The sequence below is a fragment of the Colletotrichum abscissum genome, assembly GCF_030869225.1.
Source record: "Colletotrichum abscissum strain IMI 504890 chromosome Unknown Scaffold_4.1, whole genome shotgun sequence".
Classification (NCBI taxonomy): domain Eukaryota; kingdom Fungi; phylum Ascomycota; class Sordariomycetes; order Glomerellales; family Glomerellaceae; genus Colletotrichum; species Colletotrichum abscissum.
This window is the reverse complement of record NW_026850320.1, coordinates 1,260,467-1,272,657: the sequence shown is the minus strand read 5'-3', so window position 1 is coordinate 1,272,657 and position 12,191 is coordinate 1,260,467. Positions and strand designations below refer to the sequence as shown.

The 12,191-nt window shown below is 53.3% G+C and overlaps 3 protein-coding genes across 3 annotated transcripts; 1 reads left to right on the top strand and 2 right to left on the bottom strand.

Annotated features, from left to right (window-relative positions):
- Window positions 1-1,093: 1,093 nt before the first annotated feature.
- On the top strand, window positions 1,094-2,207 carry CABS01_02359 (uncharacterized protein; the record flags this gene model as incomplete). Its single annotated transcript, XM_060535737.1, has 2 exons — window positions 1,094-1,267; window positions 1,392-2,207. The coding sequence occupies 2 exons, from the start codon at window positions 1,094-1,096 to the stop codon at window positions 2,205-2,207; spliced, it is 990 nt and encodes a 329-aa protein (XP_060396042.1).
- Window positions 2,208-2,533: 326 nt separating this feature from the next.
- On the bottom strand, window positions 2,534-7,401 carry CABS01_02358 (glycogen debranching enzyme; the record flags this gene model as incomplete). Its single annotated transcript, XM_060535736.1, has 3 exons — window positions 2,534-2,629; window positions 2,692-7,075; window positions 7,172-7,401. The coding sequence occupies 3 exons, from the start codon at window positions 7,399-7,401 to the stop codon at window positions 2,534-2,536; spliced, it is 4,710 nt and encodes a 1,569-aa protein (XP_060396041.1).
- Window positions 7,402-8,782: 1,381 nt separating this feature from the next.
- Window positions 8,783-9,092, bottom strand: CABS01_02357 (uncharacterized protein; the record flags this gene model as incomplete). The annotated part of the gene is made up of 2 exons (XM_060535735.1): window positions 8,783-8,931; window positions 8,978-9,092. Coding segments are annotated over 2 exons (264 nt in total), but the record flags the coding sequence as incomplete, so codon positions are not given.
- Between the last annotated feature and the right edge of the window lie 3,099 nt (window positions 9,093-12,191).

Sequence of the window (12,191 nt, the reverse complement as noted above, 5' to 3'; positions counted from 1 at the left end):
CGGGTCGATCAAACTGCCATGTGGGCGCAGAGGTCCTGGCACCTGCAGGATGTTTCGCAGGCATCGCGGTGGATTTTTCGATGGTTCCTGCTCATAATTGGTTCGAGCTTGCGTGCGGGACGAGTGTCGTTTATGCTCCGCTACAGCTTCACTTCTTGGAAGAGAATTTGGCGTCCGCCGTTGTCGAGCTCTGCTATTCAATTGACGGGCATGATTACTGCTGGTATTTGTCGTTCGAGATGATGAGACTCTACAGGTAGGTTGGACGAGATATGTTGAAGGGTGGAGCTCTCCGTCCCTCTGCAACGAAGGATGGCAAGAAGAGGCGTGGACGCAGGTATGAGATCTCTTTGTTTTGGCAGTATGCTTACAGTCTTTCGTTCCACATCTGGCCTGTATGACGAGCCCAACACTTCTGGTTGATATCTTGATCAGGTCAAGATTGTGGAAGAGGAGTTACGGTGTACATGGTGCTCCAGGGTATATCAACCTACATGTTCCTGCCAACCATTTCCTGAAGTGTAAGCATCTTGACTTTCGTCCGAAGAAACAGCGAACACGGATAGGTAGATTTCTACATCTGTAAAAAGGTTCCAGCCGGACACATGATCTGCGAATGAAGGTCTTCGGCTGTTATTTTGTAACAGGATGTCTTTCGTGTACACAATAGGTCCTCAATTGGGACTTCTTCCTCACTCAATCACAGACGTAGACACCGATTCAACGGCTGCCGGCACGCGAGCTCAAACTAGAGAGGGCGCTCCTCATTCGTGCACCTATGCATGGTACTGAGGCTGGCATGAAGTCCATCACACGCCATACGTGAGTTCATCTGAGCACTAGACGTGCACCCAACATGAAGTCCAATCGGCTCCGATTATCAAATAATCCCCGACCGACGGGACTCCCCCAAGCTCGCCGGCTCCCAGCTACCAGCACACAGACATTTACAACCATCCGCATGTCTTCTAGATACAAGACAAAGACATCATCCCCAAGCACCTTGGTTCCCCTCGTTCTCCCATGCCTTAGCAAATTGACTTTATCTTCATCTTTCTTACAATCGTTCTACCACATCCCGTTCTCTACAGCCATGGCCGATGAAGCAACCCCCAACCTCCCAGCCCACCGCATCCCCACAGACCGAGACACAAATTCCCCGTTCTGGACCGAGACCCTTCCCCCTCTCGAGGAACATACAAAAAGGCTCTTTACAGAATACGCAAAGATCCCAGAAGATAAGCTCCAAGACCATCTCGAAGAAGCAGTAGGTTGCTCACCGCCCGACCTCTCAAACTCACACTCACATTTCCTCCCCCTGGACTCTCCCAAACCCGACTTCCTCAGCATCGTCAACGAAGTACTAACCCACGGCCTCTCTCTCTCCTCAGCGCAGAAAGGCATGGAACGACTGCCCCTACCCATGCATAGGCCTCTGGCTCTTCCTCAAGCTGCAGCTCCGAAACAACAAGGAATTCGACGAGGCCGTGTGGCGTACGCAACGAGGCGAGAACCTCGTCGACTTTGGATGCGCCGTTGGTCAGGATCTACGTAGTCTGGTGCGTCTATCCTTTCCTCTCCCGCCTGACGTCTTACACTCCACGCACCCTCACCATCAACTCCACAAGAACGCCATACAATACCATGAAACCATCCCGACCAGCAATCAACTAACAACTCCCCAGGTCCACGCAGGTTCGCCCCCACAATCCCTCCACGGCATAGACCTAACTTCCTCCTTCTTCTCCGCCGGCAAATCACTCTTCAACGACCCTCACACCCCAATCACATTCCTCCAAGCAAACGCCCTCTCCCCGCCCTCGACCCTCCCCCCCTCCTGGCGTAACAACTTCACCATCATCACAGCAAACTACGTCCAGCACTGCTTCAGCCTACAAGACCAAGAAACCTACGCCGCCTTCCTGCTAGCTTTACTCTCGGGGAAATCAAACGACTTGATTTTCGGCCGCACAGCGGGCACGACGGAAGGCGAGGCGCGGAGGGAGGAGATGCACAAGGGCCAGAGGCTGTATCGGCACACGGAAGCGAGTTTTGTCGAGTTTTGGACGAGGGTGGCGGCGCAACATGGGAGGAGAGCGAGGGTTGAGACGTGGGTTGATGAGGTTCCTGCTTTTGAGCTCAGGGGCGAGGGGATGGAGAGGTTTGAACCTGTCAAGAATCTCATGTATTCGATTCGGTTTGAGTGAGGTGTTTTGACATGTGTTCGGCACGCGTGAAGAGTACGCAAGGCCAAAGGTTATTCACCCTCGTGTACTTGAACTATGAGACATCTACAAGTGTGACCAAGCAAAGAAGACGCAGTTCAGGTGTACCATGCTATAATTCATGCAGTCTATCTATATGCCATCAAACGCGTGTCGTGTTCGGATCCAAAAATCAACAAAGTTCATACTGCTTTTGATCGGGCCCAGGGTGTCTTTTCTGCATCATCCGCGTGGAAACTCTCAAAGCGCCTAACTAATTTGAATACGGTTCCCAGTAGGAGTTATTAGTTTTCGCAACGTCGAATCATTTACTTGGTCCTTACAGGTAAGGCGATTTTGGCTTTGTCGCTTTGCTCTTCAGCCGCATCCATGTACAAGTCAATCAGACAACCGGCAGACCACGCCTGTGTAGGGCACTATTGTTTGTTAGCAAATGAGCCACTGTTTACAATCAGAAACAACTTACAGAATCGGGGCAATCTTCGCCATCCTTTTGCGTCAGCTCCGCGAGTCCGGCCCAGACGCTTTCCCGGATCATCTGCTTGCAGCCCATGAGTCTCCGCGTAACTTGCTGGAAGGCCTCGATGCGTCCAGCCTGGTCACCTCTTCTGGCGAGGTCAAACTTGAGCAGGGCGCGGAGGAAGAAACCAGTTGGCCACAGCCATTCCGGGCCCTGGTGGTAGTTTCGTCCCTTGCTAGTGGCGAAGTCCTCACTGTCTTCGCTGTTGCGGTAGTACGGCCTGTAGTTGAGATCGGCGGGGTCGAGAGTCGCCATGCCTGTAGGCCCACGGATGGACTTGTCGGCTACCAAGAGGGCATGCAGCGCATGCGCGGGATCGAAGAGCTCGGGTGCCGCGCACATGGCGATGGGGAAGTTGGCACGCAGCTGGTAGTCCTCGTACTCCTTGCCAGACTTGTACAAGTCCTTGTAAATTCCGCGACGATTGATGACCTGCGGGTTGACATCGTACTTGCCGTCTTCCTCAGAAGAAAGAGGAACCCAGTAGCATCGCTCAAAGCTGTCGCGAATCAGGTTGGCCCACTCTCTGTGAGAAATTGTCGACTCGTCTGCCTTCTTCACGGACGAATACTGGTACTTGCCTTGCTGGTTGAGCGACGCCACCCACTTCAGAGTGCTGTATAGGAGACCAGTGATCTCAATGGCAGCGCCGTCACGGGGTGTACCGGGAACACCCTTTGAGCCAGCTTTTTCGCTTTCACCCATCTTGTCCATCCATGTACCGCAGTTATTCTGGTTACCACCAAAGATGATGCCAGTGTCCCAGTCAGTCTTGATGGAAATGTTAAAGCCATTGTCACTCATCTGCGAGTCGATCGAGGGGCCAGCATTGGCCTCACGGAAGGACATGCCAGATGCGTGTCTCTGCAGCGCTTCCTGGATGATATCCTCGATGGTGCTCTCCTGGGAATAGGTGCGAGAGTCATCGACATCGAACCAGGTGTCGTCGTAAGGCAGGAAGCGTCTCTTGACCTTTTCCTGGAGCAGGTCCAGTCCATTGGGTGCGAACTTGGTGTAGTCTTGGATGCACTGAAGGAAGAACCAGATGGAGTCGCGAGAGTTGTAACGCGGCAAAGCTCCGCTGCTGAGCAGGTTGGGAATCATACCGTGCTTCAGAACGCTGGCAAAGGCAAGGATGTGCTCCTTTGCTTCGTCGAAACGGCCGGTGCCAAGGTAGAGACCACGCAAGGAGATGAAGACATCACGTCCCCAGCATCTCGCCCACTCGACGGCAAAATGAGGCAGACCGGCAGCCAACGATGGGACCAGCTTCTTGGGCCACAAAGAGCCAGATTTGACCAGGCCAGTCTCTTGCACGCTGACCATGGCGAGACTTTGGAGGAACCATTGTCCTTCGCGAACGTTGTCGTTCATGAGTTCAAGTCCACGCTCCCAAGAGGCAGTGTACAAGGTGCGCAGAACGAGGCCAAAGTATCTTGGCAGCAAGAAGCTGGGGATCTTGCGAATCGCATCAAACCGCTCCTTGAGCCAGACGGCGGGCTTCTCAAGGTTTTCAAAATCGGGAGTCTTGCTGATGCGCTCCAGGCGTCCGACAATGTAATCCAGAGCCCATTGGCCGTCACGAAGATTCTGGCACAGAGGATGAGCAAGGTTGTTGTCCCGGATGATATCCTTCAGAAGACTCCACCATCCCTGGAGACCGGCATAAACGAGCTTGCCGTAGCCGGGAATCTCGTAGCAGCCATCGTTGCCACCGCTTCCATCACGTTCCTCGGCCTCACATCGGTAAAGCAGGAAGTTGAGATCCACCAGGTTCAGGTTCTCAACCGCGGACCTAGCACCCGAGGTGACGTAGTTGTCGAGACCAGATGAGTGCTCAGCTGCCGGGATCCATGTCTCGAAAAGAGCAATGCTGCCAGGAGGGAACTTGTCGCGCACAGTAATAATGGTGTCGTCGCCCTTGACCTCCATGCGAACGCCGGGGACATCTACCACGCGACTAGGCAGGCCACGCAGAAGCTTCTTGTCGTTCAGAGCCTCCTTGCGAGCCTCGTCGCTTGCATCCACCTCAAGCATCCAGCTGCCAAGATGACGGGCTTTGGTGCCTCCAAGGTGTACCGCGTTGAAAGCGCCATTGCCGTTGCCGTAGCCAGGGAAAGCAGTGTGGGCAATCAGGAAGTATCCCTTCCGCGACTCAGGGTGTACTCTGTGTACGGTAATGTACTGATCCTCATGATGAATGTGAGTCTCATCGTATCCGTCCTTGCCCATGAGGGTGTGGATCTGGTTCAAGAGCTTCTTGATGCCACCAATGCCGTTTCCGCCGCCACCAATCTTAACAGGCTTGGAGGATGACTCAGATGTGTACAGCCTAGTCTCGTTGACGAGGTCAACAAGTTTGGGGTAGATCTCATCATAACCCATGACACTGCCAGTTGCACTGGCGCACATGTTGACCAGAGCGGCGTTCGGGAGGGTATCGCGTGCATCACGCTTCTGAGCCGGGGTCTCGTTGTCATGAGTGCAGTCCATGAAGAGGGCCTGAACTGGTACAGGCTTGATCCTCCGGATGATCTCTCGCGAGGACGGGCTGCTCCCGTTGAGCAGGTCGCTGCCTTCGTTGGCCGGGCTCATGGGGCTCATTGGAGACTTGGGGTCTGCCTTTGAAATCTCGTCAACCTCGAAGCTTCCAATGGGACGACCGCCGTGCTTATGGACCAGGCGGCTGAGCTCTCCAGTGCTCCATGCTTGCATGGCTTCACGGATCAAAGCACTCAGACCCAGCCTCTTCACGAAGACATAGTCCATCTCCTCGGAGCCAGAGAACAACTCTGCCACGACATACAAATCCGGTCGGACTCGGCGTGCCTCGTCCAGAATGTGCTCGGCAACATGGATTGGCGTAGAGTGGCAGTTGTCAATGCGGAAACCAGCAAAGTACTTGGCGAGCATACGGGCATACTTGGTCATGAACTCCCACAGGAAAGAACTGTCTGAGGGACCCTTGCCGTAGCGGAGCTTGACGCAGTCGCCCCAGACAATGACCTCGCGTCTCAGGTATACGCGAGAATCCGGGCCGGCATTGTCGACCAGGGCGTTGCCGCCCCAAACCCAACCGTTGTTGACCAAGACATTCTCCTCGGGCTTGTTCTTGGCCGTTGTGTCGTTCTTGGGCAAACGAGTGAAGTAGGTCTCGATCAGAGGGAACTCCTTGTTGATGGGGCCCATGCGCGGGCCATGCTCATCAAGTCGGCAGTACTTGATACGATTGAAGAGCTGCTGCAGGATCTCGCTGAGCTCGTTATCATACTCTTTGTAGAATGGCAGGTTGATCTCGTCGAGAATAGACACCAACTTTGACTTAGCTGCCGCCTTGGTCGGACCGCTACCCTCTTCACCCTCGTAGCGTCCAAAGATGGTGGACAGGAGTCCAGAAGCCACCTTAGGGTCGACCTTTCTCCTGAACCTCTCGCCCATGCGGTCACCGCCCTGAAGGCCGTTCTTGATGAGGAAATCAGCCTGGTCTTTGAGAGATGCATCTTTCAGTCCCGTCACATCTGCGTCGCCAGTGGTGTCTTGCGGCAGGGTGGTGCTGCCGGCAACCCAAGCCTCCAAGCCCGCCTCAACGTCGCGCTCGACGTCAATGGCGTAGTATTCCCAGAGGCGAATCTCGGAGATCACCTGCTTCTTGATGGCGTCCATAATCTTGATGAGGTCATCGTCGCTCTTCACCTCGGTGGGAAGTCCAAGCTTCTCAAAGTTCTCGCTAAGCTCCAACAGCTTCGAGTCCAGCAGCCACGCGGACTCTAGCCAAGGTGCCGTGACCAAGTTGTATCCGGCATCCGGGTGATCTTGCAGCCATGCGGTATTGTGTGCCGTGTGATTAAGGACAATGTCGGTCAAACTAAGGAGGGAATACTGCTTTTCCAAGCTCTCCACCAAGCCCTTAATGTCTTTCTCGCCGGCAGGGAAGCATTCGGGATCCCAGCCCAATTGATCGTACAAGCTGTATGGGGAATTGGAAGCACCGCGAACCTGCAGCGGGGTGAAGTGAATCATGTTGTAACCGCGATCGCTAATACCGCGAAGATGCTTTTCCCAGTCGCCTGGGTATTTGCCCATAAACTTGCTAATGACTGAGAAGATGGACAGAGCGGGCAGTGGCAGCGGGCGGCCATCGAGACTGAGACGCGGGGCGACATCGATGTAGTAGAGGGGCGTCTTTTTGTTGGTGGCGCCGGTCTGGGGAGTCGAGTCGAGCTCCTCTTCAAGCTCTGGCAGCTCGGCATAGGTGGTGTAGAAGGCGTAAGCGCCGGCCTGGAAGATGGGGATGGAGATTTCAATTGTCCGATTGAAGTCGGGCTTCAGTCTAGAAAACGCATGAGTCGCAAGCTACATACACGAATACACGCCAGAAACTGGACAATGGCAATGAGGAGCAGTGGAAGCCGCAGAGAAAGCTTACTTGAACTCGCGAAACTGGTCTCTGTGAAACTCGGCGCCCTGCTCTGGAATGTTGACCCACAGACTGCCATGGCGACAGATGGATGAGGTACCCTCAATTGCAAAGCGAATTGTTACAGGATCGTTTGTCTTTGGGGCGAGATAGATGTATTCGCCGGCGACCTGAGGCGAGCCATCATCGTTGAGGGGGAGGAGGTATACTTCGTTGGATACCATGGTTTTCGGGACCATTTGCGTAGGTTGTAGGAGGCAGCTTTCGTGCCCCGCGGACAGATCGGCGGCGTGGGTATCAATGAGGGCGAGGTCGAGGACGGGGCCTGGGGACGACGGGCAGCAAGCTGTGGCCGTGGACCGTGAACCTTGGGCGTGGATGGGGCCTGTAGATGACCTGGACGTGGAAGAGAGCGCACTGGCTTATGCGGAGACGATTCCGGCCAGAAAAAGAATGGGCCGGTTGCTGGGGTTTGAGCGAGGGTGAAGACGCAGCTAGATGGAGCGAGTGGCAATTGCAGGTGCAATTGATTGAGAGGCGACAGAGATGGAGGAGAAACGATTCGACGGTAGGATGAGCTGGCCGTGGGCCTCGAGGATAAACGGGCTGCTGTAAGAGGTGGGATAGGCAAAGGTGATGGGAAGAGAAGAAGTTTGGAGAGTGTGTGGGAGAGAAGGAGGAGGAAAAGAAAAACACGGCCGAGGACGGTGACGATATGACGGACTGGGCCAGAAAGAGAGACAGCACCATCAGCTTAGCTCAGGTACATGGCCTCACCTTCCCAACAGCTCCCAGCCCGGCCGGTCTTCTCATGTACCTTAATTACTTCTCACCTTGTACCAAAGTACGGCAGGTAAGATCAGGAAGGGCAAGACATGGCGGGATTTCGCTATGCTCCTTTACCCTGCCCTGCCTCATTTTCGTTCCTGGGCCAAAGTAGCGAGGCTCACCTAAGAAATTCCAAGAGCTCAGCAAAGCAGCAGAAGATCCAACAGAAATCCAGGCCAATCCAAGGTACGGAAAGCAAAGCAAGGTGCCGGGGGCTGCGGAAGCTCTGGTCAAAATGCGATGAAGAACGCTGGGATTCCGTGTATCCCGTGTTAGTGCTGAGAGTTCTGCTAGGCCATCTCGCCTAGGTACTTCTCGCCAACACAGCTACAAGGAAAGGAAAATTTGACGAGATACAAGCTGCCTCACCTCATCCTGAGGTACTTATCCAGCTATGGCTTTTTTCCCCCTGGCACCTACGCCAATCTCGCCAAATGCAAGAGCTTCCAATGTCAGTCAGTTCGGGAAGCCAAAGGACGAAGAAAAAGTCTCCAATGCTCCAGTGAACAGAGACTCGAACGACAGGCGGGGGGCGGGGCAGCCATGTATCTCTCCGCCAAAAGCATGCGGAGAAGGTACATCCATGGATGTCATCGCCCGCAGCAAACCCGCAATTGTCAAAGCTGCCAAAATTAAAATAAAAATAAAAATAAAATAAAAAAAGACGGGCACGGCAAACATGGGAATGTTTGGCAGCGCCCAAACCGGATAGCTTGGGCGGGGACAACACAGAGGCTCGCACGCTCGGTGGGGTCTCCCATGCTGCTCTAGACGCCCTAGCGGAGTTTGGTCTTAGCGCTGCGCCGGTCGTGGGCCGTCATCGCGATCCTCGAGATTCCAGACCGCTGTCGACACTGAGAATTCCCACTCTTTTGGTGCTTCTTGGATCGCGATGCAGAGAGACTGGTGTGAGTTGGCCAGTGAGAAGCCAGCCAGTGTGCCTATGGCCCAGTGCGGCGAGTGTTCCATATCGTGTGTGCAACAAACTTGAGCGGTAACCGGGGGGTTTAATGTCGCATGCCGGGGATGGAGACTCGGACTGAGACGAGACTGGGAGAGCACGGCAGGCCGCAGCAGAGATGAAAGACCAGGACAGGCCAGACAGGGATCAAGTCATAGAGAGGAGTCCGACAGCTGTAATCCTTGCCCAATCTTTCTTGGAGTATCATCGTCATATCCCAACGGTTTGTAATATCAAAGTTTGTCTTATCGATGTGCCGTCTCAGGTCATCGCAAAGATGGACACTGAAGATGTTTTCTGCATGGTCTGCCGGTGGTGGCCTCTACCTGATTTGGCTTGAAGCAGGCACTGGCAGTGAGGCTCGCTCGTATGAGGGGCCAGGAATCCTTTGGGCGACCATGATCTGACTCGGAAGCTGTGCGATTCTCGGCGCATGCTGCGGTCCACGTCGATGTGCGCCAACTAAGGCAGGCTCTAGCATGATCTGATGCGTCTGGCATGCCATATCTCGTTGAAGACCTTCGTGTTTCTTTTCATTGTCTTTCCTTTCCTCGAGTTTCATTACTAAGGTAGAGTAAAGGATAAGAGACGTGGACGGAAACGAAGAAATCGGATGAAGAAAAAATAAACAAAAAGATGGAAGTCTAGAATCAGAAAGAGCTCCATCCCAGCACTCAAAAGAATGTGACGTCACCAGCTATCCCTCCGCATCAGCTCTAGCGGCTCGCCTTGCTGCACAGACGCGGTTTCATGCCCCGCCTTCCTTTCTCTCTCCCTAGCACCTTGCACCTTCCTTGCTCTTTCCGGAAAGATAGCTCCAGCTCAGCTTCCAACGCACGATCGGCAACCACCACCCTCCTCTGCTCCTTCTTGCCCTCGCCGGTGCTTTCCTCCTCCTTTGCCCTTCCTCCTCCTTTGCCCTTCCTCCTCCTTTGCCCTTCCTCCTGAGGTATCGGTAGCCTGTCACACCTTGCCGCTTCCTGGCTTTGCTCTCGCTGATCAGCAACCAGCGTTACTCGTAGCTACCTTCCATGTGCCGCTCCAATTGACTTTCCGTGCCTGAATATCACCCGTCGCAACGCGACATCGAATTCTTCATTTCCCATTCTTCACCCCCATTATCCGAACTCTCCAAAATGAGTATTTCTTCCCAACTCCTCCTTCTTCCAAGGTCCTCCTCCGACTGGTCCACGTCTTCACTCTTTTGCAGATGCTATGGAGTCGACACCGCTTTTGTGCTCCATGTCAATTTCTCCCGCCATGACGTATCTCATGCAAGACGCACTTAGTGCTCATCTCTTATATGAGTCTAGCCTGTCCGCCCCCTGTAACCAGAGATAGCCTCACCGTGCCCATGTGGGAGATAGCTCAGGCTGCAAGGGTGGCTTGGCCAGGCTCGTTAGCAACATGACTGGATAACATCAATGGTGTTATGTGCTTTCTTTCATCTTGCGGCACTGTCCAATAGCGGCCGTCCGCTAGACTTGGTGTAGGAGAAGGCTGTCCCAATGGTCATGGTGGGCGGCTTTGACCAAGGACTTTTCCCATCGGCAGTCTGGACGCGATGTGTATCATAGTATCTCGAATGCCACAAAGCCATAAGGGTTTCGGATTAATTCTACATGTAGGTTAAGAAGTCGAGAAATTTTCCAGCCCCAATGAAAAACTATAATTCCACTTCCTTGTCTACAAGGTGTTGCCTACAGCATCATGATGGACATGTGTCATGTCAGACCACCATAGCGTCTCTAGGCTGGTGAAGCAGTCACGACTAAGGCCACAATGCTAAGTGGCAATGCATTCATTTGTAACCATGAAATCTATCTCCGGGCGGAGAGAAATCACAGATGAAGCAAAGCACTCAACGAACTAATTTTCCAGGGGCGAATATCTACTTTCTCATAATGTGAGGTGACACTGAAGGAATATCACAAACTCTTGCCCGCTGCATCGCCCAAATCTGGTGACTCGCCGTCACTACTCAGACAACACACAAGGCATGCCACTAGAGTTTGAATCTCACTACCTAGAACCTGGCAATCATGAGGATACAACTATTCCACCGCTACATACTTAAGATCACTATGTAGAGATCAGTCTGTTCCATCAACGTTGCGAGTCTGCACACCTACGCCCATCCAAAGTCGCTAATTGCATTCGCATCAGAGGAATAAGTCAGTGTGCGTTCATGATCCAACGGCAAGGCGGTCTGTTTACGCGTACTTGGTACTCGCCGGAATGACTGAGCCTAGGGAGCTTGCATCGCGTTCGGAACCATTAAGGAGGTGGACCTCTTCGGGCATTCACCGCGGCGTAGACGCATACTCCTGTGGTAAGTGCGAGTGTCTGACAAGTGACATCTCTAGATACACCACACCCCTCTTGGCCCTCCTAGTATTTTGCTGAGCTATCATTCAAGTCAGAAGCTGTCCCAACAGCTGTGCTGCTTCTTAAGCCATAGAACAACGCCTCGTAGCTACGTAAGCCTGAAGTACTGGCAATTACCATCATGCCGGGAAGGATTTCATTTTGCGAAGTAGATAGTTATCGGCGATTCAGCAAGAAGCTGGTGCGATGTATTCATAAATAGAGTCTGATGATGACTGAAGTGTGGTTGAGGATCTTCCAGAGCCAAGTCCGGGGTACCTCGAGGGCAGAGCATGTGGTCGAAAGCGACGAATGAGACCTTATCCCAGCGCCACATGGGGTTGAGCCTCATTATGCATGGTGAACATACCCTGCCCGCGATTTCTCGGTCTTCTTTCTCCCGGCATTGACGCGAGTCTCAGAATCTTTCGGGCAGGACATGTGCTTTATAACCATTCCACTTAGGTCAGTGCGGACCGTCCCTTTTACCTCTCGAATAGAATCGAATATTTCATTGTCAGTAGGATTGAGTCATTACAGACGAGAGGAAGCGTAATTTTGCCTCATCTCCCCTTTTCCTCAGGGTTCGCCGTCACTACTTCTGGTAATGTTAGGGCCAGATCACCATGCAGAGTCAACGAGACTACAGCAAAGACGAAGTTTCTCCAGAGCTGTTGTGTGGACCACTAGTAGAAGTCACCGGGGCATCTTAATTGCTCTGAGCTTAATGGGGCGGCTTCAGGCAACTGACCGTGAGATTGGGCATACCTACTCGTCCATGTAGCAACAGCTTCAAGTGCTCGGGAGACTGACTGACTAGCCTCAGTCTGGCTTACTCCATCAAGCTACGAGCAAAGGAGTTCCATGCTACAT